Below are 27573 nucleotides of genomic sequence, written 5' to 3' on the forward strand. Positions count from 1 at the left end.
ATCTAAGACATATACTTTGTCCTTTCTAAAATATATTGTACCACATTCATATTGCTTTTCCAATAATAAAGTAGGCCATCCATGCACATTTCAAGTTGATATCTGACAGAGACCTTGGAGTCTATATAGACAGACATGTCAATAATCCACTATGATGAATATACTCATTATCTTTTTTATGTATAAAGATATGGGAAGTATATTCCTTGGAGTTCAGGCCTTTCAAGAAAATTTATGGGCATACTGGAAAGGTATTTTATTGAACGGATTTTGGTAGTTGTTCCTAGCAATCACATCAACTTTGCAAATAGTTTGTGTTTGCCTCACCAAAATTAGTCAGTAACCTAAATAGAGCAAAAAGATTAACGCCAACTGCCAGCAATTTTGCCAAAGGATGAGTTTTCAGATATGCCATGATACTACACTAACTTGATGTCAGAGTTTGTGGGGCTGAGGTCACCTCTGCCCATCAAGGGTAACTCTTTTTTTTCTTTAACTTTTTATTTTGTATTGGGACTCAGGTTCAACCCCTGGGTCAGGAAGATCCCCTGGAGGAGGCATGGCAACCCACTTCAGTATTCTTGCCTGGAGAATCCCATGGACACAGGAGCCTGGGGACTATAGTCCATAGGGTCGCCAAGAGTCAGACACGACTGAAGTGACTTAGCATGCATTTGTATTGGAGTATAGCCGATTAACAATGCTGTGATAGTTTCAGGTGGACAGCAAAGGGACTCAACCATATATATATATGTGTATATATATATATATATATATATATATATATATATACATACACACATGTATCCGTTCACCACCTCCAGGTCCCCTCCCATCCAGGCTGAAGGGTAACTCTTAGGTACCTACATCATCAAAGTCGGCAATGATTTCATTCAGGAGCCGAAGGCATTCCAAACCCTCCTTGTTCACGTCGGACTCCGTATAGAACTCTTTGAAGTCAGGAATGGAGGCAAACATGACGCAGACGCAGTCATAGGACTGGTGGTATAAATCCTGCCCGGAGAAAAGGAGCCGCTGAGCACCAGGAAACTGTTCCAGCAAAGCTGCTCCTGGTGCAAGTGCCTCTTTATGTGGGGCTGGTAAAGAAAGCGCCCAGTGCCCACTGCGCCTGCCCTGTCCTCTCGTCCCAGGCCCATTTCACTGAGCACAGGTGAAGGCTTCCGGCGAGCGGGGTACAGGCTCAGAATCATCGACACCACACGGCCACTGTCACTACCAGCTAGTATGAGGTGCCCTTCCGCTCACCCCTCTCTGCCATCTCTATCGTAGGCGATTGCAAGAGACCATAGAAGGGGACGACAGAGGGTGAGACAGTTTGATGGCATCACCGGCTCCATGGACATGGGTTTGGGTGGACTCTGGGAGTTGGTGATGGACAGGGAGGCCTGGCGTGCTGCAGTTCAGGGGCTCGCAAAGAGTTGGACACGACTGAGCGACTGAACTGAAGTGAACTGAACTGAACTGATAGACTTCTTACTTAGGGAAAAAAAAATGTTCTCTAAACAACTAAAGGGAAACAAAATGATTTTCCAAACTACGAGACTGTCCTAAAGTGACTCGTTATAGTTACATCCTTTGGATTGGCGGGTGTTGTGAATTTTCCTCTTTAGAGTCTCCTGAAAGGAGCAGATGATATCCTTTCATTTTTAAATAGACAGAGGCTCACAGTTCTTCATGCACAGACATGATTAAAATGTCTTGTAAGTACAGTTTCAAGGTGTTGCCATAATTTTCCCAACACACAGCGAAACCTTCAGGTTCAGCAGGGATTTCATAAAGAAAGGGTCATTTCGTGGCATGGGAGCTGGTCCTGGGGGGCCGAGGATCTGCTCTTCCACTGCTGCTGGCTCCTCGGGGCCCTTGGATGGCCGGACACAGGCACAATGGTCAGGTGCCAATGTGGGCGCAGTGCTCGATGGGAAACACTCCACCAAGAAACACGAGGAGAGTTCTGTTAAACAAGACGGAGGCCTCTGCGTGGAGGGGAGAAAGCTACCAACTGGCACTTTCTGTTTGCCCAGTAGACCAAGGGAATCCACCCTGCATGACTGTTACCAGGGTGTTCTGCTTTCTGGGGCACCCAGATGAATCCATTATCAGGGAGTAGGCACTCTGACAGCACCGTAACTCCAAAGTTTGGTGACCTCTCAGAAAAATCATTCTTCCTCCATGGAGGTCTCATAAGGAACATATTGGGGCAATGGTGACCCGTGGCAAGACGTAACCGCTTCCTGGGAAAGCTGTCATCTTCCTATTCCCAGGGCCAACCATCCTGTAATGCCTTCTGCTATGGTCTCACAATCTGTATAGAATACGTGAACAACAGACTTAAGGTTTTCCTTTCCTACTCTGCTCTCAATATGGTTAAGTTGGCTCTTTGTGCAGACCTGCACTTCCTCTCTCTGAAAGGCTGTTTTTGTGAACATTCATATCCTGGGAAGATAATCGGTGGCATGTATGACTGTCAAGTTTAGGTTGCAGTAACACTGACTAAGCCAGGGTGTCAAGGTAATGGGGGAGAGAAAAACCCCTGGAAGCCTGTTCTAGTTGAAAATGCCAGTTTCATAAAAGTAGTGTAAGCTCCACAGACTTCTCTGCTCCTTATGAAAAGGGGTGCATCAAGCAAGGCAAGGATATATTTTCTGAACCTTGCATTTCCCCGGCATCTGCTGACATCAGCCAAAGTGGCCCTCTGGGGAATGATGATGATGACAAGCTGCGACAATCGCCAGCACTGACTGAGTGCCCACTGCATGACAGGACGTGCACCCCTCTGAACTCTACCAGCATTAACTTGCCCCTGACGAGAATCTTAGGCAGAGCAGTTACAAGATTTTCCCAAGGTTACCAAGTCTGATGTAGATTTTACCCTGCATTTCCTGATGGCCACACACTGTGCTGCCTGAATCTGGGGCCTTGAGTCACTTGTAGGTCATGTCACTTTGCCTTTCTTCTCTCCCCTGGGGTCTCTCTGGTGTCTGGGATGGGGGATAAGGAAACGCAAGACTGAACTGACTGACAGTTTGGAAATGAAAGCGAAAGCAAGTCACTCAGTCGAGTCCGACTCTTTGCGACCCCGTGGACTGTAGCCCACCAGGCTCCTCCATCCATGGGATTCTCCAGGCAAGAATGCTGGAGTGGGGTGCCATTTCCTTCTCCAGGGGATCTTCCCGACACAGGGCTTGAACCCGGGTCTCCTGCATTTCGGGCAGATGCTTTAACCTCTGAGCCGCCAGGGAAGCCGTGAGGGATGGTTTTAACTGCACTGGTTTGGGGTCTGATAAAATATTTTCAGACTGACACTCTCAAAATTGTCCTCTGAATTCTTGCCCCAGAAGATCTAGGTTACTGAAGCTGGAAGGGGCCTGATGGGTCATCTTACTCCACAGTCTTCAACAGGAATGCCTGGGAGAGTCACCAATGGAACTCTGAAGAAGGTGACACCTGGGCCTCCCCATGACCAACTGAACCTTGCCCCTGGGCCGTGCTCTGAGAATGGACATCTTTTTGTAAAGCTCCACGGGTTATCCTGTTGTGCAGCCTTGATTAAGAATCACAGGACAAATGAGGAATTGTTGGTTCAGGGGAGTTCAGTGACACACGGAGGCCCCCACTGGCTTAGAAACAAGAATTGCTAATCTCTGGAGTCCTGGTCTGGTGCTCTGCAGGCTACAAGAGCTGCTGGGGGCTGGGACTGCAAACGGCTAACCCACCCTCTTTTGACAAATGGGTCACTTGGAGCCTCCGAGGAAATACCAACAGTGAGTGGGGATCACTAGTTCCTGGCTCAGGAGGAGGTAGGGCTATTCTGGAGAATTAGGGGAACTTTGCAGATGGGAAGCTTTACAAATTCACTAGGGCTAATGAAACTTGCAGGTTTTAGAACCATACCCTAAACTCAAGAGAGATCCCTCCAGGTCTTTGGGTTGGGCTTAGAGCCAGATTGGTTGGTGACCTGAGCTTATCTTATCCTTCCAGAGGACCTTGGGTGAGGCTAGGGTAGGTGGAAAGCCTTAGAGGAGATTTTGGAATTCAGGGTCTTGCATGGGTAACCCTTGTCCAGCACACAGCTGCCAAAAAGAATCTCACTGAGCTTTGGAAAGGGAAGCTTAGATGCCATTTCAACATTCACTCAAATGTCACCATTCTCCTGAAGAAGCTCAAGGTACAGAAAAACCATCACAAAGCAACTGCCCTTCTGTGCCTGCTGTCCTTTCTGGTTTATTGAGTGAGATTTAGTGTTTTTTGTTTTTTTTTCCAACTCTGGATGAAAACTTGGGCTAACTCCATGACTCTTCTTGCTATTCTCAGGTAACATGAGTCCTGTCACCAATAATTTAAGTATCCAATATGACGAGAAGTCAGAACTTAGATCCCCATGGGATGTGTGGCTTTCTCCTTCTCCAGTGTGGGCCTCCTGGGGGAGGGTGTCTGCAGAGTGGGAAAAGGGCGTGGTTGGCTTCTCTGTCTGCTCCTCGTGTGTCTGCTCTGACCCCTCCCCAGATGGCTAGTCAGGTTTTCCAAAGCACCCCAGGGGTGGAGAATAAGGGAAAAAAGAAGTGTCGTCTGGAGAAGGAACACGTCCCATTAACTACATCACAGTTCCTTAAACTATGAACTTAAACTTGGTGGCCATTTCCTTGGGTTATTTGGAGACACCCCATCACTTCCCCGATCATGGGACATCCTGCCAAGCTTCCCTTGATGTGGACCATGCCCTCTTACTCATGATTACTCTCTTCACCCCTGGCTTTCTGGTTATTCTTCTAGCTTCTCTATTGGGACCTACAAGCAGCTTTTCCAAACAGGATCTAAAATGACCCCACACCAACTGTCTTTCTCCTGCTGGAGACATTCAGCACGCTCTGCCCTCCCAAACTTCAGAGTCCCCACCTGCAGCCTTCCAACTGTCTTGGCCCAGACACTCCCATCAGCTCCGCCCCCCACCCCTGCCCCAGCCCACCCATCAGGAACACACCAGGCATCTGTGCCCCCTTGATGGTGCTGCTGCCCCAGGACCACTCAGAGACACAAGTCTAAGGTACACTTCCCAGGCTGTCACTCAGTTCAGTCACTCAGTTGTGTCCACCTCTTTGCGACCCCATGGACTGCAGCATGCCAGGGCCTCCCTGTCCATCACCAACTCCCAGAGCGCACTCAGGCTCATGTCCATTGTGTCGGCGATGCCATCCAACCAGTTCATCCTCTGTCATCCCCTTCTTCTCTGCCTTCAATCTTTCCCAGCATCAGTGTCTTTTCCAATGAGTAAGTTCTTCGCATCAGGCTGAGTGGTCCTTTTGGTCCAGTTATGAGACGTGATGGGAGGATTTCTCACGTCCTTTGCGGAGGGCGCTCACTTCCCACTACATGCCTCCGATCCCTCCCCGCCCCTGGAGTGCCTGGGAGTGAAGAGCTGAGAGTTGTGTAGCACTCCCTTTGGGATACGAGTTCTCCTGTCTCTTGGTGTCATGGGCTGGTATTCACTTTAGCATCTGTTGTATAGACACACGGGCACGCGTACACACAGCCCTCAAGGGGGCCTGCTGCAGGCCAGGCTTCACACCAGGTATTACGGACACAGAGATGGACAACACGAGCCCTTCCCTAAGGAGCTTAGAGTCGAGCTGGAGAGGAGAGGGAAGCAGAGATCAGGAGAACGAAGTTTGGTTGGTGCAGCTTATGCCCAGGTATGGAGACATCTGCTTGGTGTGCCCTGGAAGATGGTTAGAACTGCCATAAGCTTGGGGTTCAGAGTCTGGGCCTGGTACTTTCTCTTGCTGACTCAGGCCACAGATGGGAGATGTTTCCACCGTTCACCTCCCCCAGGTGGCCTGTGTTTTAATGCTCAGCCTGCCAGCTTGTGTCTGAAGTCTTCAGGGGAGTCAGGTCATTAGAAAGCACAGAAGCATCTCTCAGCACCTGTGGTTTTCTAGCCTGACTGCAAGGAACAGGTTGAGGGAGCCGCCTGGGTGTTGAGAGGGGGTAGATAGCTGAGAAGGGGAAGCTCTTTGCGTGTCTGGTGATCTCCTCACCCTCCCGCCCTGTACCCACAGTGACATCTGTGTCTTATTTTAATTAAATTAATTAATTAATTTTTGGCTGTGCTGGATTTTCACTGCTGCCTGGGCTTTTCTCTAGTTGCGGCGAGCAGGGGCCACTCTTGAGCTGTGCACAGGCTTCTCATCACGGTGGTTTTTCCTATTGCAGGGCACAGGCTCTAAGCCTTACGGGCTTCAATAGCTGTGATTCCTGGGCGCCTACGGTTCGAGCGCAGGCGCAGTAGTTGTGAGGCGCGGTCTTAGTTGCTCTGAGGCATGTGGGATCTTCCCAGATCGGGGTTTGAGCCCGTGTCTCCTGCACTGGCAGGCGGTTTTTTATTAACCACTGAGTCACCAGGGAAGCCCCTGTATCTTGTTTTGGTCTAGCCTCAGCTCTCCCACAGTGAGGCTGCCTGGCTCAAAAATCGCACACAACCCTGACCACTGGGGACTCGGCAAAGGGGCAACTGAGGAGAAAACGCGGTCTTTTCAACAAGCGACGGAAGCCGGCCGGGATGTCTATTCAAGGGACCTCTCAGCCCTGCTCCTGCCACAGCGCAGCAGTCTGGAGCAAAGGCTTTGTAAACCTGTGGGCGCCGTCTGGGCCCACAGAGCTCTGTCCAGACCCTGAATGGCCTGAGGGTTCAGACCTGGTCAGCAGCTGGTGGAGAACCTTGGGATGCCTTAAGGGAAACCGGTGCCCTGGGGAAGGGAGAAGAAGAGCCTGCAAAGCTGGACACAGCAGCTCTCTGGCACAGACCTGGAGCACAGGTGCAGTGAACAGTCTGAAATCAAAGTGAAATCTTTTGCGGATTACTGTCATTAAATCACTCCTTATTCTGCACTTCTGAAGGGAGAGGAGTTTTGTCTGCACGTGCATACGGCAGGTGGAGAATCAAAAGGCTCTTTGTTAACACGGGTCTTCAGTTCAGTTCAGTTTAGCTGTTCCGTTGTTTCTGACTTTGCCACCCCATGGACTGCAGCACACCAGGCCTCCCTGTCCATCACCAACTCCTGGAGTTTACTCAAACTCATGTCCATTGAGTCAGTGATGCTATCCAATCATCTTATCCTCTGTCGTCCCCTTCTCCTGCCTTCAATCTTCCCCAACATCAGGGTCTTTTCCAATGAGTCAGTTCTTCTCATCAGGTGGCCAAAGTATTGGAGTTTCAGCTTCAACATCAGTCCTTAAGAAATTCAGGACCGATATCCTTTAGAATGGACTGGTTGGATCTCCTTGCAGTCAAAGGGACTCTCAAGAGTCTTCTCCAACACCACAGTTCAAAAGCATCAATTTTTCGGCACTCAGCTTTCTTTACAGTCGAACTCTCACATACATACATGACAACTGGAAAAACCATAGCCTTGACTAGACGGACCTTTGTTGGCAAAGTAATGTCTCTGTTTTTTAATATGCTGTCTAGGTTGGTCATAACTCCCTTCCAAGGAGTAAGTGTCTTAATTTCATGGCTGCAGTCATCATCTGCAGTGATTTTGGAGCCCCCAAAACCTGGGTCTTAGCCGAAGTCATAGGTCATGTTTCCAAGGAATGTTCCAGAATACCATGGAGTATTAACATTTACTGTGGAACTGAAAGATACACTCCCATCTGCATGCGAGTGTGCTAAGTTGCTTCACTCATGTTGGACTTTGTGTGATGCTATGGACTGTAGCCTGTCAGGCTCCTCTGTCCATGGGATTCTCCAGGCAAGAATACTGGAGTGGGTTGCCATGCCCTCCTCCAGGAGATCTTCCCAACCCAGGGATCAAACTTGCCTCTACTGGAGATTTTTTTTTTTTACCACTAAACCACCTAAGAAGCTCAGACTTGGTTGGGTCTCTGAATCCAGAAGCTGTGAGTGCTCAGCCTGTCCCGAGGAGAAGGAGCTAAGGAGGTGATGCTTCTGGATAGGGGCAGAGTGATGATGTTTGTTTTATAGTCCACTCTAGTCCAGCCTTGAAAAGCTGTGGGGTAGCTGCACCCTGGACAGATTTTGATAAATTCCAGGAGGCAGCGGTTCTCAAGTTTTGTGTTAAGTTTGGGATATTTGCTTGAAAAGTAACTAAGATTGAGTGTTTACCGCATGCCAGACACAGCTCTAAAAGTTTCACACCAATTACTGCTCTGGAAATTAGTTATAGCCTCTGTGAGGATGGAGCCTGAGTCCAACAGCTAAGAAGGGCCAGGCCTGGGACAAGAGTTTTGCTGTCAGCGGCCAAGTGGGGCCTCACAGGAGAGGAAAGTGGCCCTGGGGCCCGGGAGGGGCACGTGTAGTTGGTACCTCGGGCATCCGTTCATTTGGGGAAGCTCTGCTCTTGGATTCGGGATGTCTCTGGTCCCAGCAATGGCTATGTTCTGCCTTGCCCATTTTGGGTCTGGAACCCCCCAGGAATGATCCTGTTCCAGAGTCTGCATGTTCAACAACAGGCAGCACTTCCCCTCAGGGAAGCCTTAGGGGCGGGGTCGCAGTGGGAAGGGGCGAGAGCGCTATCACACACAGGGGGCATCTATTCGGCCTTGACACTGAGGACGGGCCAGAAGCCTGGACCATATCCACACTGTTAAACAGCACAGACTCCATCGCTGTTTAGCTGCAGCAGGTCCGACAACCTCAGCCTGCCTGGCCCAGAATCACGAGCTTAGGATGAGACATCCCCGGGTCAGGGAAGTGGGCTCTTCTGCCCAGGGATGAAGTTGACTGAGGACAGGAAGGGTAATCTGTGTTCCGAGAGAAGTCAGGCAGCCTGCTCATCCGTAGGGAAGTCAGAGGATGGGACAGCAGTTTGCTATTCAGTCTAAGGAATCTCTTTATAATAACTTTGTTACTGAGTTGGCCACAAAGTTCATTCTGGTTTTTCCATAACACAGGGAAAAACCCAGAAAACAAAATCCTCCCTTATGAGGTTCACGATTGTTGTTGTTCAGTCACTAGCTCATGTACAACTCTTTGCGACCTCATGGATTGTAGCCTGCCAGGTTTTCCTCTCCTTCACCATCTCGTGGAGCTTGCTCAAATTCATGTCCATCGAGTCAGTGATGCCATCCAACCATCTCATCTTCTGTCTCCCCCTTCTCCTCTTGCTCTCAATCTTTCCCAGCATCAGGGTCTTTCCCAATGACCTTTTCATGCAAAAGAGATTCCCGATGGGAGCTCTCAAATCCTTTAGGCAGGGAGCTAGAGGCTCTCTTTCTCCTTCAGCCTCATTCTGGGTGCCCTCTTCTGCATTCAGGATTCTTCACGAGTACTGTAGCAACAGAACCTCCTTCATTACCTGTTTGATCTTCAGCCTGACAGGCGTCTCCATAATTTTTTTGGCCTCGTGGCATTTGGGATCTTATTCCCCTGATCAGGGACTGAACCCATGCCGCTGGGAGTGGAAACATGGAGTGTTAATCACTGGATGGCCAGGGAATTTTTTAATCCCCAACAGTTACAGCGGCTGCTTGAGTAGCTTCCCACCCCTGCTTCCTCCTAATATTTACCTAACCAACAAAAACTGGTAATAAAATGTGGGAAGTCACAGCCCAGGGGCATTCTGTGTTGTCTGATGAAGTACAGAGACTTTTGCAGCCCCAGACTCACAATTAGTAAAGAAGCAACCTGCCAGTGCAGCAGATGCAAGAGATGCAGTTTCGATCCCTGGGTCGGGAAGATCGCCTGGAGGAAGGCATGGCAACCCACTCCAGTATTCTTGCCTGGAGAGTCCCACGGACAGAGGAGGCCAGCAGGTTACAGTTCATAGGGTCACATAGTGTTGGACGTGACTGAGCACGCACCTTTTGCAGCCCAGCGCTATGCAGAATGAACTCACTTCAAGGACAGTCTCATTGGCCTGATGCCCCTGATTTAAGATTCAACATGTGCAGCTCTATCTTCTGAAGCAAAGTCAGGTTGGCAGCTAGACAGAGCAAATTGAATGATGCCTAGGGGATCAGGGGTTCCTAAGTGAAAACTAGACTCCTAAAACGTGGTGAGGGAACTTGGAGTTGTCTGTGGCAATGACAGTTTGTAAAACTTTGACATTGAGCTCCTGTTTGTTTTCCTACAGGGCTGCAGCTGGCCTGGGTCAGGAGTATGTTTCCTGGATGAAGGAATAAGCTGGGTGCTTGGTGAACGGGTGCAGACTGTCTGCAGGGAAAATCATTTCACTGCCTAAGTCAGGTTCATGCACACAAGGCACAATGTGGACATGGACGGGGCCACCCCCACCCCTGCAGAATTCACCTTCTTGATATGACAAACTAGGCAACAAAGTCCAGAGCTGGCCTCATCGAAGTGTGCTGACTCCTACTTGGTCCTGAAAAAGTTCCCAAACTGCCTTTGCAGAGAGGTGGCACCTGGTCCAAGGTTCAAGCCCACTCTGCAGCCTGCCCCATGGAGCCCATGGGGGTGATGAAGGCTGTAGATGACTCTGCATGTGTTCTTAAATTATTAAAATAGTGCAATGATGAGGCAACTTGGGGGAAAATGTCATCCCCATCTTGGGAGCACCCGAGACACACTGGGGACAGAAGGGTCACTGGCCTGGCACACAGTAGTAGCTGTTGTTCAGTCACTCAATCATGTCTGACCCTTTGCAAGCCCACGGACTGTAGCCCACCAGGCCCAGCACTGGCCTGACACAGGGCAGGGGTAATCTTACGTACCTGCTGAATTTATAGACTGAACCGACCGCGAGACAGATAGACAAAGAAGCTCTTACATTGCTAACGAAAACAGATGGTTAATCCTTAATAGATGTAATAATTTCATCATCTCTGAACCACGGGCAAATGAGTTGCTGAATAACGTACCGAATGCTGAGAACACCAGGAGAAGAAATAGGGAAGTGAATGGGGGCCCTGGACTGGCTGACCACGCCCAGCACACTTCCAGAAAGACTAGAGTGATAAAGTCTGGCCCCTCCCGCACCACGAGGCAAGTTCTCAACATCAACTTTAATTATTGAAAAATAAAGTTATTTTTTTAATAGAAAAATACTGTTCCAAGCCTTCTCAATCTGTGGCTGTGTACATCAGTGTCATCAAGGTTCAGCTTCTTTAATAACAAGTTCATCCATCCATTGGTTTCTGGATCCCTCATTCCCTCCCAACCTTCAGTGAACATTTCCTAGGAATACACGTAGTATCTTACGCATCTCTGAGCCCCGCCTCTCCTCGTAAGCCCCGCCTCTCCCCTACATGGCTCCTCCTCTCCCCTCCATGGCCCCGCCTCTCCCCTCCATGGCTCCTCCTCTCCCCTCCATGGCCCCGCCTCTCCCCACCAGCCCCGCCTCTCTGACCTCGTTCTTCAGGCTCCGGGCCAGGAAGTGCTCAGCCACGTGCGCAGGAAGCACATTCTCCAGCAGCACTCGGTTCAAGTTCTCCATGGTTTCTATCTCCTCCCGCTCTTTTTTGAACTTGTTCTTCCATAAGAAGTCTAACCTACAGTAATATTCATTCTGTTACAAGAGGACACAGAGGTAAAGAAACAATAGGCATCTTGTCCTGCCAGAGAGTGGAGGTTTTAAAGAGAAAATAAAAAGAATGAGACAAAATCTAAAAAAGAACGCCCCCAAACAGAATTGTCATCCTCCCTACCAAACCCTCTGTTCACCCCAACTGTCTCTCATTCACCCTCTAACGCGGATATGCAAAAATGCAAATTTGGGAAGGAACTAGCCTCAGGAACAGAGAAAATAGTTATCCTGGAGGCTTGAAAGAAAAAAAAAAAAGAGGACATAAAAGCTTCTTACACAGTTATATTAATAAAAGGTGGCTTGAATTATTTCTTGAAATGAGGCATGATAGAATATAAATAATGAATAAATGAAAATTGGAAAATACATTAGTAGAGAGAGTGCATTTCATGATTTGCATTTAAAAAATAATAGTGTTCATTCGTGGCAGTATGCCTTTAATCTCTGAAAATCAGTTTTCCTCTACCACAAATTATGTAATTAAGTGTTCATTGAAAAGCAAGTGTTTTTCCATTTGGGGCTGCACTGTACTGAGAGAATGACATTATATTTAGACAAAAGTTCATTTTGATATCATTTAATTAAGATGGTGCCTGCTGGTAAAAACATATGTGTTCATGCTTATAATGTATTAAAATTCAAGGTTTTTGAAAACCAGCTGTTATTAACATTGTATAAATAGAGAAGCTCAATTACTGTCACAGGGTCTCTTTGGTTTGGCAGCATTTTGTGTCTGCTCTGATGCATACAATTTCATATAATGAAATAACTTTGAATAATCTTCCTATAACAGAAGGGCCTAAATAATAGAGTGTATTTCAGCACAGATACTGACAAATAATCGCAAAGAAGAACCAAATGGAGCAAGTTTGTTTTATGGGTTTGATTAGATACACTAGTGATGGCACAAAATAAAACAAAACACTCATAAATGGCCTCAGGCACAGAGGGCAATTAAAAAAAATTACATTTCAAAGTCAGAACGAGCAATGATCATTCACTGAAATTAGATTTGATTCAAACTATATATGATATGCACAAAAATTACTCCACTTCCTCTGGGGAGGCATTAAAAAAAAAGATTACAAAAGAGATATTTTAAAAGTTTTTTACATTACTGTCACATTTCTGCATATTCTGTATTTATGGAAACCATGCATGCTATGTATGTACTGGTAAAAAAGGACTCTCACTTGGAGAACAGAATATTTACTTGGAGTTTTTTGAGGGCGGGGTGCAAATTAGTGGTGTGGCTGGTTTTAAACTAAAGTGACAGAAGCAATCTATGGTGGTGGCTTTGAGAAGACACGGGTTGAAGATGAGAGAAAAATGAAACATGAGCGAAGCCAAGGAGTCAGTTTAGACAGGCAGCAAGCCCAATTTGTGTATGTTTGAGCATCCAGGGATGCTTAACTCTCTCACACAAGGACCTTGGCCTCACTCTCAGACACCAGGTTGCTACTACCTGGTCCCATAACCTGAGTGAGCCCACCTAGGATGTAGACCCTTGATGGCAGGGTGCTGCCCTTTAAACTCGGGTGAAATACAGGGGAGCTTTCTTTTTCAAAAAGGTCCTTGGTTGGCTTGCATTTCTATCACAAACTAGATTTCACTGCAGAGAGCTGTACTGTTGCTCTTGTCTGGGACTTTGTTATTTCTTCACTAAGGTTTTTGAGATGCCTAGAGTAGTATTTAGCATAATCGTTTTCTTAGAAAGCTCATACATGGTGATTATTTCCAGAAAGATGGTCATAGGGCAGGGGAGCCATCAGGACAAATAATAACGAAATAAGTTGCAAAGTGTCTGTGCTATTTTTTAAAACATATTCACAAAAGAAATAACTCTGAGGCCATGAATTCTTATGGCACTTGAAAAGCTTATTTCAAACATCAGATGTTTATAATACAGCTGCATTTCCTGAAGCGTATGCAGAAGCCTGGTGTCACAGACTTTACAGTGCTTGTTTATCTCAGAAGACTTCGGACCTTAGTAAATCATTCACTTAATGATTCTGGACTGAAGATCAGCCTCCTGGCTCCCCACGGTGAATCTTTGGTGCTAGTCAAAGAATAAGCCTGGTGTGCTGCAGTGCATGGGGTCTCAAAGAGTCGGACATGACTGAGCGACTGAACTGAACTGAAATAATTGTGAACACCATTGATCCTGTAGGGAATAGTAACCCTTTAGGCTTCCAGATGTGCATATTATCACTGCCTTTGTGACAAAAAAAGGAAACTGGTGTCAGCATTATCCTGTTAAATGAATGCCTGGCCCTAACACTGCAGACTTTTGACTATTTATCTTAAATCATTCAGAGAGTGACTGATCAGTGAGCAGCCGTGGGATTGAGCATTTGTGTAGTGGTATTTCCCATGTATTTTCTCCATGATCAATAAAAAGGTTGGGAGAATTCAATTTGATTGTAGGTAATGAAAATGTATTGCTGGAAAGCAATCTGAGTAATCATTCTAGCAGGAGAAACTGCCTGAGAATGCAGAGCCAAGCATGCGCCAGGGACAGAGGTGCGGACGACGATGAGGGGACCCGGGTCTTCTGAGCTCTGTGTCAGGACCACAGTGGAGCTCTCCGGAGACTGCAGAGGGCTGCACTGTGGACTCCAGGAAGATGGCAGAGGATGGATGGCATCCCTAGGTGCTGCGCTGATTGGCACAGGCCTGGTCTCTGCCCTGACCGTGAGATCATTAATAGCTTCCTCCTGGTGAGAAATGGAGGCTGGACCCTCACTCCCCAGTTGATAGTTTGCCTCTCATATAATGTTACAGTTTAGAGGTGTGTATACAATTTAATTGGCCTTGCCTTTTCCTTGGTTATCTCCAAATAAACCACTTCTCTGTTTCATGCTATCCATCAAAGAACTTAAAACAAACGTTGGTTGAGGTAAAGCTAGCTGTATGGGATACTTTTTAGTTTTTGGGTGATTGTCCTTGTTTGCAGGCAGAGAAAGAATATTGCCCATCAAAGTCCTGCACCCAGAGGCTCCACTGGGAGGCCAGAGGGGCACAGAGCCCGAGGAGGACATTTCATTTGTATTACAAAACCAAAGTTTTGAACCGGGGACTGTACTTCTAGGGATAACTTACTGCACGTGACAGCCAGGATGTTTAATACCCAGTGCAAAGAAAAAGAAGTCATACCTTCTGAAATGCAGATGAAAACCCCAGGCAAGGGACATTTTTCCCAATTAATGTCAGCTATTGAGGGAATACTTTGGTAGGCTTACAAAACCTACATATTTATTTTGAGGCTTCACGGGAAATTCATTGACTCCATTTCTACCATTCACAAAGTCTGCCTCTTAGGGAAGCAACAGAGACCTTTTCCTGGTGTCTCCATCCAAGCGCATGCACCGTGTGCTACCTGCTTTTCTGTTGTGAGAAGATGCTGCTGCTGCTGCTTCAACATTTATTTGCATGAAGCGATAGCAATGTGCAGGAGCAAAGTATTATTAATACCGCACTTTAGAGAAGTTATAGAAGAAACAAGCTTCTTACCTGTCTGCCCAGAACAAGCAGTGTGATGAAAAATATAAAGAGAGATACTGAGCCCATGGTCTTTAGGTCTTTCCAAATGCCTGGTCTATTGAGAAACAAACAAACGAGAACAATACGAGAAAACAACATACACACAGGACTTAGAATCCATGGATCAACAAATTTCAGAATCTCTAAAGCCTGTCTACATTCTACACCAATCAACCAAACACACACACACACACACACACACACACACGCACACGCACACACACATTTTAAATATATTTGCAAACCTAGATTGGATCAGAGAAAACAAAATAATCCTTATTTTGAGAGCTCATTAAAAGAAAAAATCTTCCAAATGAATGTAGATTTCTTACTTTATACCAAGCTATAGCAAACATATAAAAGAATAATAGAATATTTGTAATATTTTCTTTTTATTTTTGGGATCAGTATGGATAGTCTGATTATATGATTTATATTTTTTTAGTAATCATTTGCAGAAAGAGACAGTGTACTGCTGCCGCTAAGTCGCTTCAGTCGTGTCCGACTCTGTGCGACCCCATAGACGGCAGCCCACCAGGTTCCTCCGGCCCTGGGATTCTCCAGGCAAGAACACTGGAGTGGGTTGCCATTTCCTTCTCCAATGCATCAAAGTGAAAAGTGAAAGTGAAGTTGCTCAGTCGTGTCCCACCCTCAGCGACTCCATGGACTGCAGCCTTCCAGGCTCCTCCGTCCATGGGATTTTCCAGGCAAGAGTGCTGGAGTGGGTGCCACTGCCTTCTCTGGAGACAGTATATTGGGAATGAATAATCATAGGAGATACAGAAATGAAGTAGGGAACTTAATTTCTATAAGCCACTCAGACTAACGAATACTACATGCTCATACAGCTTTCTGGGAGGTGTTGATGCTTGGTCCTCCTTCCCTGGGGATTTGTATCACAAAGGTGTAACACAGACGGACACACCTGGCCCACTGCTCCACCAAGTCCTGGCCCACTTCCCCAAGAGTTCTCACCATGCTGGCTGGAGCCCTCCATCCTTACCACAGTCTTGTAGGCAATGACCACAAACACATCCTACTTGGCATGTGTGATAGTCCTTTTTTTGTGTGTCAACGTAAAGTCTGTTTTCTGGGAGAACCCTGAGAAGTTCAGCAAACAAGGAGAAATCTACTTGATACCCCAGGGGAATCTTGAAGAAGCTGACAAATGATTATTCCCCACAGTAATTGAGACTTGAGAAAGAAAAGTTGATAATGTATGGACATCACATCACATAAACAGCATAGCCTGTATTTAATCAAGTGTAAATATCAGGTCATCAGTTTCTGCTTGTGAGTTGAACTGGTGGTGAGATGTTCCTCTTTCTCCATAGAAGATTCAAGGGCTGATGACATAAAAGAAATTGATCAAGTACCCAAGAGTGCAGATGGGCTTTGAAGTAAGTAAACCAGGATGGAATCAGGGCTCCCCTGCTCTAGTGAGCCTGGCACCTGGGATAAACTCCTCCAAACTTCACCTTCCTCATCAGCCAAAGTGGGTACTGATGCCCATCGTATAGGCTGTCTTGGTCAGTAAGTCAAATACTGATGTATCTGGCACACAGCCTGACACACAGGAAGCACTTTATAAATGGCACTCACGATTTTTAGTATTAACTACACAGTGATAAAGAAGGCAATGGAGCAAGGAAGCTAGAGAAAAAGATAAGAGAATGCAGGCTGGTGAATTTCATTAGCAGAATGACAGGCAGATTCTAGTAGAAAAGAGGAGACAGAATCTCCAGTCCCAGTGGCTGACGGGCATCAGACCTCAGAGAACTCTCCAGAAAGGCTATGCTTGTACTCAGGTCTCTTTTCTCCTCCTGAGCCCAACTGTGGCTGGAAAAAAAAATTTGCACTCAACAGCCATAAAAAGGTCACCAGTTTCTCTCTGTGAGTGAAGTGGGTTGAGAAATGTCACTTTCCTGTCTCACTAGGACAGATTTTAAGAAATCAAGATCCAAAGTTGCTTCCCTGGTGGCTCAGACGGTCAAGAAATGAAGATCCTTTTTGAGCCTGTGGTATCTGTGTCTAATAGCACAGTTGAAGTGACTGTGGGGAGCAGATGTTTATAAACAATGCAGACTTCAGTGACTTTTAAATTCACCCCCCCCCCACCATATTGGCTACACGGACAGGATTTCTTATTTATTTTAGTTGCTCAGTCGTGTCCGACTCTTTGCATCCCCATGGGCTGTAGCCGGCCAGGCTCCTCTGTCCATGGAGTTCTCCAGGCCAGAATACTGGAGTGGGTTGCCATTCTCTTCTCCAGGGGATCTGTCCGATCCAGGGATCGAACCCGGGCCTCCTGCATTGCATGTGGTTTCTTTACCATCTGAGCCACCTGGGAAGGATACTGACAGGACACTGACCAGTTAATAAAAGTGGTACAGGGAATTCCCTGGTAGTCCAGAGGTTAGGACCCTGGTACTTTCACTGATGGGGCTTGGGTTTGATCCCTGGTGGGGGAATTAAGATCCCACAAGCCTCACAACTCAGTCAAAAAAAAAAGAAAAAAAAAGTAATACAACACAGCCAACCCTGCCCAAGAAGCGATGTGGGCCATTTTTTTGTGGGCCAATGATGTGGGCCATTTTTAATTTTCATATTGCTTTATGGACATTCTACTACTTTAAAATTCTAGGGGTCCGAGAAAATTGCTATGACACCATCCACCACTGTTTCACTTATCATCCTGTAAACCTAAACTGAGAGTAAAATGTTAACTCTGAGGTCAAGATCTTACAGTAGCTTCATCAATGCAACCAATCAGAACTCAGGTCCCCAGGGAATCCACAGATAAGGGAAAGAATGCCCCACCTTTACAGAGCCATCTCTGATCCTTCTCACTGATGGAGAGGAGGTAAGACCCTCTTTATGCAGTTCAGGGTGGGCTGGGTTTTCAGATAATCACACAGAAAATACATGCAAGCAACCTAGAGGGGAAAATCCTTTACTGGAACTCCTCATACATGTCAACATCGGTTTAGGAGTAGAAATGACCTTCTCTACCTAACTCCCAGATCCTGAGCCTTAGTGAAGAATTGTGGCAGATGGCACTGTGGACTTGGAGAAAAACCACACAAGGAAAGACTCACTGCTGGCCCAGGCAGTGCCTTGGAAAGTGCAGAACTCAATGGACCTCTGAAATAATTGCGCACAACATGGCTTATGAGACAGACTTGGGTACCGGTACACAGATGCCTTATTTCTTTCCGATGTTCTTGGTTGACTAGAAAGAACTGTAACCTGCTGTCTTGGATTTCATTTAGATTTCTCAAAAATTTCTTTGATTCATCCAGCCCCAAAGAACTGCCGACTCCAATCAGAGCCCGTCTCTCCCATGTGGGCCATTCATAGGCCAGGGCTGTTGGGCTCCTGAAGCTTGAAGGATGAATTTTTCCATCTACAGGCCCATTCCTGGGTTCCTTGCTCTTACTGTACGCACGGTAGACTGGGAGAAAGAGGAGTAGGTGGCATGCGGGGGACATCGGCACAGACAGAATAAGATTCCGGGATATCTTCTGGCAACGTCTAGTCACCTGGGCCGGTCATATTAGTTTCCTGCGGCTGCTGAAACCATGCCACACGTTGGATGACTTAAATCAGCAGAAACGTGTCACTTCATAGTTCTGGAGGCTAGACATTCAAAATCAGGGTGCCGGCAGGGCTGCCCTGCCTCTGAAGCCTGCAGAGAAATCCACCCTTGTCTTGTCCTGGCTTCAGCGGCTGGCTGGGCACTGTTTCACCCCAATGGCTGTCTGCATCATCATGTGGTTCCCCCCACCCCACCCTGTGTCTGTCTCCATGTAGCTGTCTTCTTCTTTTTTTTCCTTCAATCCACGTTATTATTATTTTTTTTAATTACTATTTTTGGCTGGGCTGGGTCTTTGTTGCTGTGTGTGGGCTTCTTCTCTAGTTGCGACATATGGGCCTCTCATTGCAGTGCCTTCTCCCGTTGTGAGGCATGGGCTCTAGGGTGCGTGGGCTTCAGTAGTTGGGGCTCCTGGGCTCTAGAGCACAGGCTCAGTAGGTGTGGTGCGTGGGCTTAGCTGCTCCATGGATGTGGATCTTCCCAGATCGGGGATTGCACCCACGTCCCCTGCACTGCAAGGTGGATTCTTAACCATGGGACCACCCTGGCCGTCTTCTTCTAAGGACACCAGTCCTGTTGGATTAGGGCCCCCCTACTCTCCCTGACGGCTCAGCAGTAAAGAATCTGCCGGTAATGCAGGAGTCGCAGGGGACGTGGGTTCGATCCTGGGTCGGGAAGATCCCCTGGAAAAGGAATGGAAGCCCACTCCAGTGTTCTTGCCTGGGAAATCCCATGGAACGAGGAGCCTGGTGGGCTGCAGTCAGGGGGTCGCAGAGTCAGGCGTGCCTGAGCACAAGCAGCAGCACACCAGCAGGACCACATCTTAACTAAACACACGTGCAACGACCCTATGTCCAAATGAGGTCACCTCCGCAGCCACTGGGGTTGGGACCCCAACACATCTTCGTGTAGGCGACACAGTTCACGCATTAACAACTGTATCAGCCATTTATATAAAATTGATAGCCACTGGGATATGAGGTCTCTCTCTCCTGTAAGTTTCCGGGGTGAAATCCACTTTGGACTTGGCCATGTTAGGGTCGTGTTGCCACTCTGTTATGAAGTATGGAAGCCAGAGCTAATATAACAGAAAGTTTCTTACTCTAGGACTCTTCACTTGATGGTGCTAGCCAAAATGTGACCAGACAGCTGATTTTTCAGTCTGAAAAATTGGGCTCTGGAGACACAGACACCCAAATGTGCCTGTAGCCACACACTAATTTACAGCCAGCCCTCACCCTGAGGCTGTTAATGGAGCCATCACTGTGGCCCTCAGGTTTCCAGAGGCCAAGAAAACAAAGAAACCTAACAAATTGGGTGAGGGTGATGGAACTGCTTGGTGAACAGTTTCTAACCTAAAGGCAAACAGCTCTGTGAGAGAAGAATGACATTTTCACTGCTCTCAGGGGAGAATGCAGTCCAGGCGTGTATACACACACATAATTATATTTCAAAACTTTGTATTTTCTATACATAAGCCTCTTATTAAGAAGAGGACCTCAAGAAACCGAGTTTCTGTGGTATTGGAAACAATACGTAAACAGAGGTAAAAATAAGACCTTCCCAGGCCTCTCACCGGGATCAAAAGCAGTCTGACCTCTGGGGCCCTGGTTCCTGAAGCCCATGTTTCATAAAGAAAAGTCCCACAAAGAGACAATGGCTCCTGCTCCCTTCCTCCCACGTGAGACCCTCGTGTTGAGCGGCTGATGATCAGTTTACTTCTGGCTGTAGCTGTGTGATACCAGTGAGTTAGAACTGCCTGGCTTTGCCGACCAGACACCTCTGAACCCTCAGGCATCTTCACTGCGTGCTGAGCTTAGTCACTCAGTGCTGTCCGACTCTTTCATATTCAGTCGTGTCCTCTTCAATATTCTTGGCTGGAAAATTCCAGGGACAGAGGAGTCTGGTGGGCTACGTATGGCCCAGAGGGGGTCACAGAGTCGGACATGACTGAGCGACTAAGCATCACCAGCTGCGTCAGGGCTGGGAGTGACCTGTGCAGACACTTGGTCTTATGACATATTTCATTGTGACCCTTCGGACTATAGGCCACCAGACTCTCCTGGAGGCATGTGGGATTCTCCAGGCAAGAATACTGGAGTGGGTTGCCATTTTCTTCTCCAGGGGATCTTCCCGACCCAGGGATCAAACCCATATCTGCTATGTCTCTTGGATTACGGGTAGATTCTTTACCCACTGAGCCATCATTGTGAAGGGATGCAAAAAGCTCAAGTTTTGGCCAAGTGGATGCTTCTGCAAGGATGAATCTGCTGCACCTTGCTGAGCATAGGACTGGGACCTCAATTACAATGTCAGAAGATGATGCCATCCAGAATAAAGCAAAAACACACTAGAAAGGAAATGCTGGAGTTAAAATGCAAAAGGCCAAATAAAGACGGCCAATTGCCCTGTCAGGAAATCTTCCAAGTCTGGCTAGAGAAGGAGGGGGAGTTGCTGAGAAGCCTGTGTTGGTACCACTTTTCTGACGCTCCCTGCTGGTTTTCCAGTTGAGCGGCATATAGCATCCTGCTGATATCTGCTCTCAGAACACTCCTCCCCTCTGGTCACCAGCCCAGTGGCTGGGTCCTGGCGAAGTGATCCTGGCTGGTGATGAAGTGTGAAGATGACAGCTCAGCTAGGATTCCTGTACTCTACTTCCCAGACTCAGCAGCCATCAAAGCACATCCATTTCCCGATGGCTGATCTGTTTGTTTCCAGTGACTGCCAGGACTGTGGTCAGACAGGAGAGCCCTAAAACAGCTCAGTCATTTAAAAAGATAAACCATTCCTTTCCAATGGTTGGAATGCATCAGTGGGCTTCCCTGGTGGCTCAGCGATAAAGGATACACCTGCCAGTGACTGCCGACACAGGAGACATGGGTTCAATCCATTGGTTGGGAAGATCCCGTGGAGAAGGAAATGGCAACTACAGTATTCCTGGCTGGAAAATCCCATGGACAGAGGAGTCTGGTGGGTTACAGTCTAGGAGGTCACAGAGTCGGACATGACTGAGTGACTAAACTTCACCAGCTGCGTCAGGGCTGGGAGTGGCCTGTGCAGACACTTTTGTCTTTTGACATATTTCAGTTACTTTCATTCTAGTTTTATTGAAATGTAACTGTGTAAGTTTGAGGTGTACAATGTGTTTTGATACACTTACATATTGGAAAATGTTTATCACCATAGCATTAGCTATCACCCTGATTACGTCAGGTCAGTTCAGATCAGTTCAGTCGCTCAGTCGAGTTCGATTCTTTGCCACCCCATGAACTGCAGCATGCCAGGCTTCCCTGTCCATCCTCAACTCTCGAGCTTGCTCAAACTCATGTCCACCAAGTTGGTGATGCCACCCAACCATCTCAACCTCTGTTTTCCCCTTATCCTCCTACCTTCAGTCTTTTCCAGCATCAGGGTCTTTTCTAATGAGTCAACTCAGGTGGCCAAAATATTGAAACATCAGCTTCAGCATCAGTCCTTCCAATGAATATTCAGGGTTGATTTCCTTTAGAATTGACTGGTTTTATCTCTTTGCAGTCCAAGGGACTCGTAAGAGTGTTCTCCAACACCACAGTTCAAAAGCATCAGGTCTTCAGCACTCAGCTTTATTTATAGTCCAACTCTCACATCCATACATGGCTACTGGAAAAACCATAACTTTGACTAGAGGGACCGTTGCTGGCAAAGCGATGTCTCTGCTTTTTAATACACTATTTAAGTTGGACATCGTTTTTCTTTTAAGGAGCAAATGTCTTTTAATTTCATGGCTGCAGTCACCATCTGCAGTGATTTTGGAGCTCAAGAAAACAAAGTCTCTCACTGTTTCCATTGTTTCCCCATCTATTTGCCATGAAGTGATAGGACTGCATGCCATTATCTTCGTTTTTTGAATGTTGAGTTTTAAGCCAGATTTTTCACTCTCCTCTTTTACTTTCATCAAGAGGCTCTTTAGTTCTTCACTTGCTGCCACAAGGGTGGTGTCATCTGCAAATCTGAAGTTATTGATACTTTTCCCGGCATTCTTGATTCCAGCACGTGCTTCATCTAGCCCAACATTTTGCATGATGTACTCTGCATATAAGTTGAATAAGCAGGGTGACAATATACATCTTTGATGTATTTGTTTCCTAGTTTGGAACCAGTCCATTGTTTCATGTCTTGTTTTAACTGTTGCTTCTTGACCTGTAAACAGATTTCTCAGTAGGCAGGTAAGGTGGTCTGGTATTCCCATCTCTTGAAGAATTTTCCACAATTTGTTTTTCCACAAAAACTTTCTACAATTTTCCATAGTGAAAGGCTTTAGTGCAGTCAATAAAGCAGAAGATTTTTTTTTCTGGAATTCTCTTGCCTTTTCAATAACCAACGGATGTTGACACTTTGATCTCTGGTTCCTCTGCCTTTTCTAAATCTACTTTGAACATCTGGAAGTTCTTGGTTCACATACTGTTGAGACCTGGCTTGGAGAAATTTGAGCATTACTTTGCTAGTGTGTGAGATGAGTACAGTTGTATGGTAGTTTAAACATTCTTTGGCATTGCCTTTCTTTGGAATTGGGATGAAAACTGGCCTTTTCCAGTCCTGTGGCCACTGCTGAGTTTTCTAAATTTGCTGGCATATTGAGTGCAGCACTTTCACAGCATCATCTTTTAGGATTTGAAACAGCTCAGCTGGAATTCCATCACCTCCACTAGCTTTGTTCGTAGTGATGCTTCCTAAGGCCCACTTGACTTTGTACTCCAGGATGTCTGGCTCCAGGTGAGTGATCACACCATTGTGGTTATCTGGGTCACGAAGATCTTTTTTGTATAATTCTTCTGTATATTCTTGCCACCTCTTCTTTGTATCTTCTGCTTCTGTTAGGTCCATACCATTTCTGTCCTTTATTGTGCCCATCTTTGCATGAAATGTTCCCTTGGTTTCTCTAATTTTCTTGAAGAGATCTCTAGTCTTTCCCATTCTATTCTTTTCCTCGATTTGTTTACATTGATCACTTAGGAAGGCTCTCTTCTCTCTCTTTGCTATTTTTTGGAACTCTGCATTCAGATGTGTATATCTTTGCTTTTCTCCTTTGCCTTTCTTTCCTCTTCTTATCTCAGCTATTTGTAAGTCCTCCTCAGACAACCATTTTGCTTTTTGCATTTCTTTTTCTTCAGGATGGTCTTGATCACAGCCTCCTGTACAACTTCATGAACCTCGGTTTATAGTTCTTCAGGCATTCTGTCTATCAGATCTAATACCTTGAATCTATTTGTCACGTCCACTGTATAATGGTAAGGGATTTCATTTAAGTCATCACCTCAAGTGATTACCATCTCCTTTTTGTGGTGAGAACACTGAATATCTATTCTTTTAGCAACTTTCAAGTATATAATACAGGATGATTATCTGTAGTCACCACACTGTACCTTAGCTCTTCAAAACATATATTCATCTTATAACTGGAAGCTTGTGACTTTTGACCAATTATCTCTCCACTTTCTCCCACTCCCAGCTCCTGGTAACCACCATTCTTCTGTTTCTGTGAGTTAGCTTTCTTAGACTTCACATATAAGTGAGATTACACAGTATTTGTCTCTCTGTCCAACTTATTTCACTGCCCTCAGGGTCCATCCATGTTGTTGCAAATGGAGGATTTTCTTTTGTCTCATGGCTGAGGAAAAAATATCCCCTTATTTCCTTTTCTCCACATCCTTGCCAACACCTTTTATCTGTTGTCTTTTTGATGACAGCCATTCTAAGGAATGTGAGGCAATATTTTATTGTGATCTTGATATGCATTTCTCTGATTGTGATATTGAGCATTTTTTTACATACTGTTGTCCATTTGTATGTCTTCTTTGGAAAATGTCTATTCAACTCCTCTGCCGACTTTCAAATTGATATTTTACACTGAATTCTACGAGCTCTTTGTATATTTTGGATATTAATCCATTATCAGATATATTACTGGCAAACAGTTTCTCCCGTTCCATAGGTTCCTTCTTTCATTTCATTGACAGTTTCTTTTGCTAATCAGAAGCTTTTCAGTGTGATGTAGTTCCACTCACTTATTTTAGCTTTTGTTGCTTGTGTTTTTGGTGTCATATCCAAACAAATAATTGTCAAGACCAATGTCAAGGAGTTTTTCCCCCTTATGCTTTCTTTCAGGAATTTTAAATTTTCAGATCTTATAAGAATCTTATCCATTCCAAATTCATGTTTCTTAGTGGTGTATAATAGGGGTCCACCCTCATTCTTCTGCATGCAGTATTCAATTTTTCCAATGCCATTTATTAAAGAGACTATCCTTTTCTTATTGAGTACTATTGGCCCCCTTGTCAAATATTAGTTTATTGCATATGCAAGGGGTTATTTATGGGCTTTGTATTCTGTTCCATTGGTCTGTGTCCATTTTTATGTTAGTACCATACAGTTTTAATTACTGTAGCTTTGTAGTAGCAAGAATCTCTTAGAAGAAATGGCGTAGCCCTCATAGTCAACAAAAGAGTCTGAAATACAGTGCTTGGATGCAATCTCAAAAAATGATAGAATGATCTCTATTTATCTCCAAGGTAAACCATTCAATATCACAGTAATCCAAGTCTATGCCCCAACCACTAATGCCAAAGATGCTGAAGTTGAATGGTTCTATGAAGACCTATAAGACCTTCTAGAACTAACGCCCCCAAAAGACGTCTTTTTCATCATAGGGGGCTGGAATGCAGAAGTAGGAAATCAACAGATAATGTGGAGTAACAGGCAAGTTTGGGCTTGAAGTATAGAATGAAGCAGGGCAAAGTCTAACAGAGTTTTGCCAAGAGAACACACTGTCATAGCAAACATCCTCTTGCAGCAACACAAGAGACAACTCTACACATGGACATCGCCAGACGGTCAACACCGAAATCAGATTGATTGTATTCTTTGCAGCCAAAGATGAAGAAGTTCTATACAGTCAGCAAAAACAAGACCAGGAGCTGACTATGGCTCAGATCATGAACTCCTTATTGCAAAATTCAGACTTAAATTGAAGAAGGTGGTCTCTCTCTGGCCCTCAGATTTGGGCCAGCTTTCTGTGCATGCCCAAGAGCTGTTGGTCCAAGCTCCCTCTCCATGTTGCCATTAGCAGGGAATATGAACAGAGACCTGGCCATAGGGTGGGGGTGTGTTTGAAGCATGTGGCTCAATGGGGGTCCCCGTGGGCCAGCTGGGGGGAATCTGTGGGTGAGGTGCTCCCAGTGGCTTGTGGGTAGGCTTCATGACAAAAGCAGTTATGGAGTTAGTAGGATCTGCATTCCTTTAAAGCCCTCTGAGAGTCCTATCTGCCTCTCTCCCAGGTTGGTAGCATCCTACACAGCTGGGAAGCCGGGCACTCACAGAAGAAGGCACAGGCTGAGAACATCTCTCTTGGACTGAAGCTGTGCCATCTTGGTGGGGGGGGGGGGGGTGTTATGGACAGTCAGACTGTTTCTCTTATCCACTTCTTATGTCCAAATTCACATTTTTCACTCCAGTGTGGTACTAGAACTTCTCCTCTGAAAACCTGGCCTTCCACAAAGGCTCTCTCATCCATGGGTCAGTGGCTAAGAGTGTTTCCAGGGGCTCCCTGTCCGAGAGTGGCTGAAGCCGGATGACATGTCACTGCAGTGTCCGCAGCCAGGATTAAGGTCTGTATGCCTGCTGCCCAACACATGGATGGGTGAGATTCCTCCTGGATCCAGCCTGGCACTGGATACCACAGCTCTGACCAAGGCACTTCTGTCCACAGGGATTACAAACAAATTATTGTTGGGGGCAAACACGAGGGATGTCTTATTCTGCCGTGATGCTGATGTCGCTCCTCCGCTATCTTTTTGGATCTCCACAGATCTTCAAGGTCTGTCCAATATTACAGTCAACTCTGGACCACTTAACCAGCTCCCAGTCAACAGGTTCACTCAGTTCCTAGGCAGGTTGTAGGAACTCAACCTACAAGTCTCCTTTTGGTTTTCTGGTGAGACATACTTTTCTAACAGAGAGATTTTGTAAGTTCTTGAGAGCAGAGAATACATTTTACTCATCTGCATGTGTTTGGGCTCCAGCATCAGGCCTGGAATACACAGCGTGTTCAACGAAACTGTGATGTAAAAAATGAATGAATGGACAAATAGTTGTGTCAGTTTGAAACTTAAGGGGTTTCATTTCTAGACACTATTCCTTCCCCTGGCTGTACACAGATGCACTGGAATCCTACACAGTCTTCCAGAGGCGGCCTGGTGTCATCCAAGGACAAAGGGCTCAAAGCCTCATGCGTTTGTTGAGTGTTATTCACAAATGCCAAGCAAAACATCCTGGGATTGCAAAGCATGAACATAATATGGGTTAGGCTCATACTTAGAAAAAGCCCTGGAAGCAGCTGCAGGTTGACAGAGATGTGAAAGTGGGGCTGGAGAGGTAGTGCTGGCCTTTTGCTATGGAGATAAGATGCAGTCTGATTAACGCGGTCATCGTTTCATCCTGCGGAGAAGAGTGGTTTGAAGTGGGATGCGACAGATACAACAGGGTGATACCCTGGGGGCTGGCACATCAGCTACCACGGGGCTGTGCACTGGGCTTTAGTCTCCTCCACTGGAGGGCTGATGACAAGAAGGCTGTATCCCGCCTAGTCTGGGAGTTCAGGCTCTCTGAAACCTCCTTCCTCCTCTCATTCTAAAATCAAACCAAACCAAACCAAACAAAAAATGGCCTACAAATTGAGTATCTTCCTGCAAGTGGGTCCAAATCACAGGGCATTTTCTTTTTTAGGTTAGATAGCAAAGGAGCTCATTAATGGTTGCTTTTTATAGGATAATAGAAGCTTGGTAGAATTTGAGTAGCCCTAGGACAACTTTCTTTGGTTGTTGCTGTTGTTAAATTAGGTGACTCAGATCACTGACCTCCTTACTTTTACTTCCCGACTCT

The 27573-nt window shown here is 46.2% G+C and overlaps 1 protein-coding gene across 1 annotated transcript in view; it reads right to left on the minus strand.

Moving 5' to 3' along the window:
• Positions 1-27573, minus strand: part of ADCY2 (adenylate cyclase 2) — a 460851-nt gene that overhangs the window by 20373 nt on the left and 412905 nt on the right. Inside the window, exons 19-21 of the mRNA XM_052659207.1 lie at positions 15033-15117; positions 11343-11501; positions 868-1014 (exon numbers count right to left, since the gene is read on the minus strand). Coding sequence (XP_052515167.1) covers positions 868-1014; positions 11343-11501; positions 15033-15117 — 391 coding nt within the window. The remainder of the gene's footprint in view (positions 1-867; positions 1015-11342; positions 11502-15032; positions 15118-27573) is intronic.

This window comes from Budorcas taxicolor, chromosome 20 (genome assembly GCF_023091745.1).
Source record: "Budorcas taxicolor isolate Tak-1 chromosome 20, Takin1.1, whole genome shotgun sequence".
Lineage (NCBI taxonomy): Eukaryota > Metazoa > Chordata > Mammalia > Artiodactyla > Bovidae > Budorcas > Budorcas taxicolor.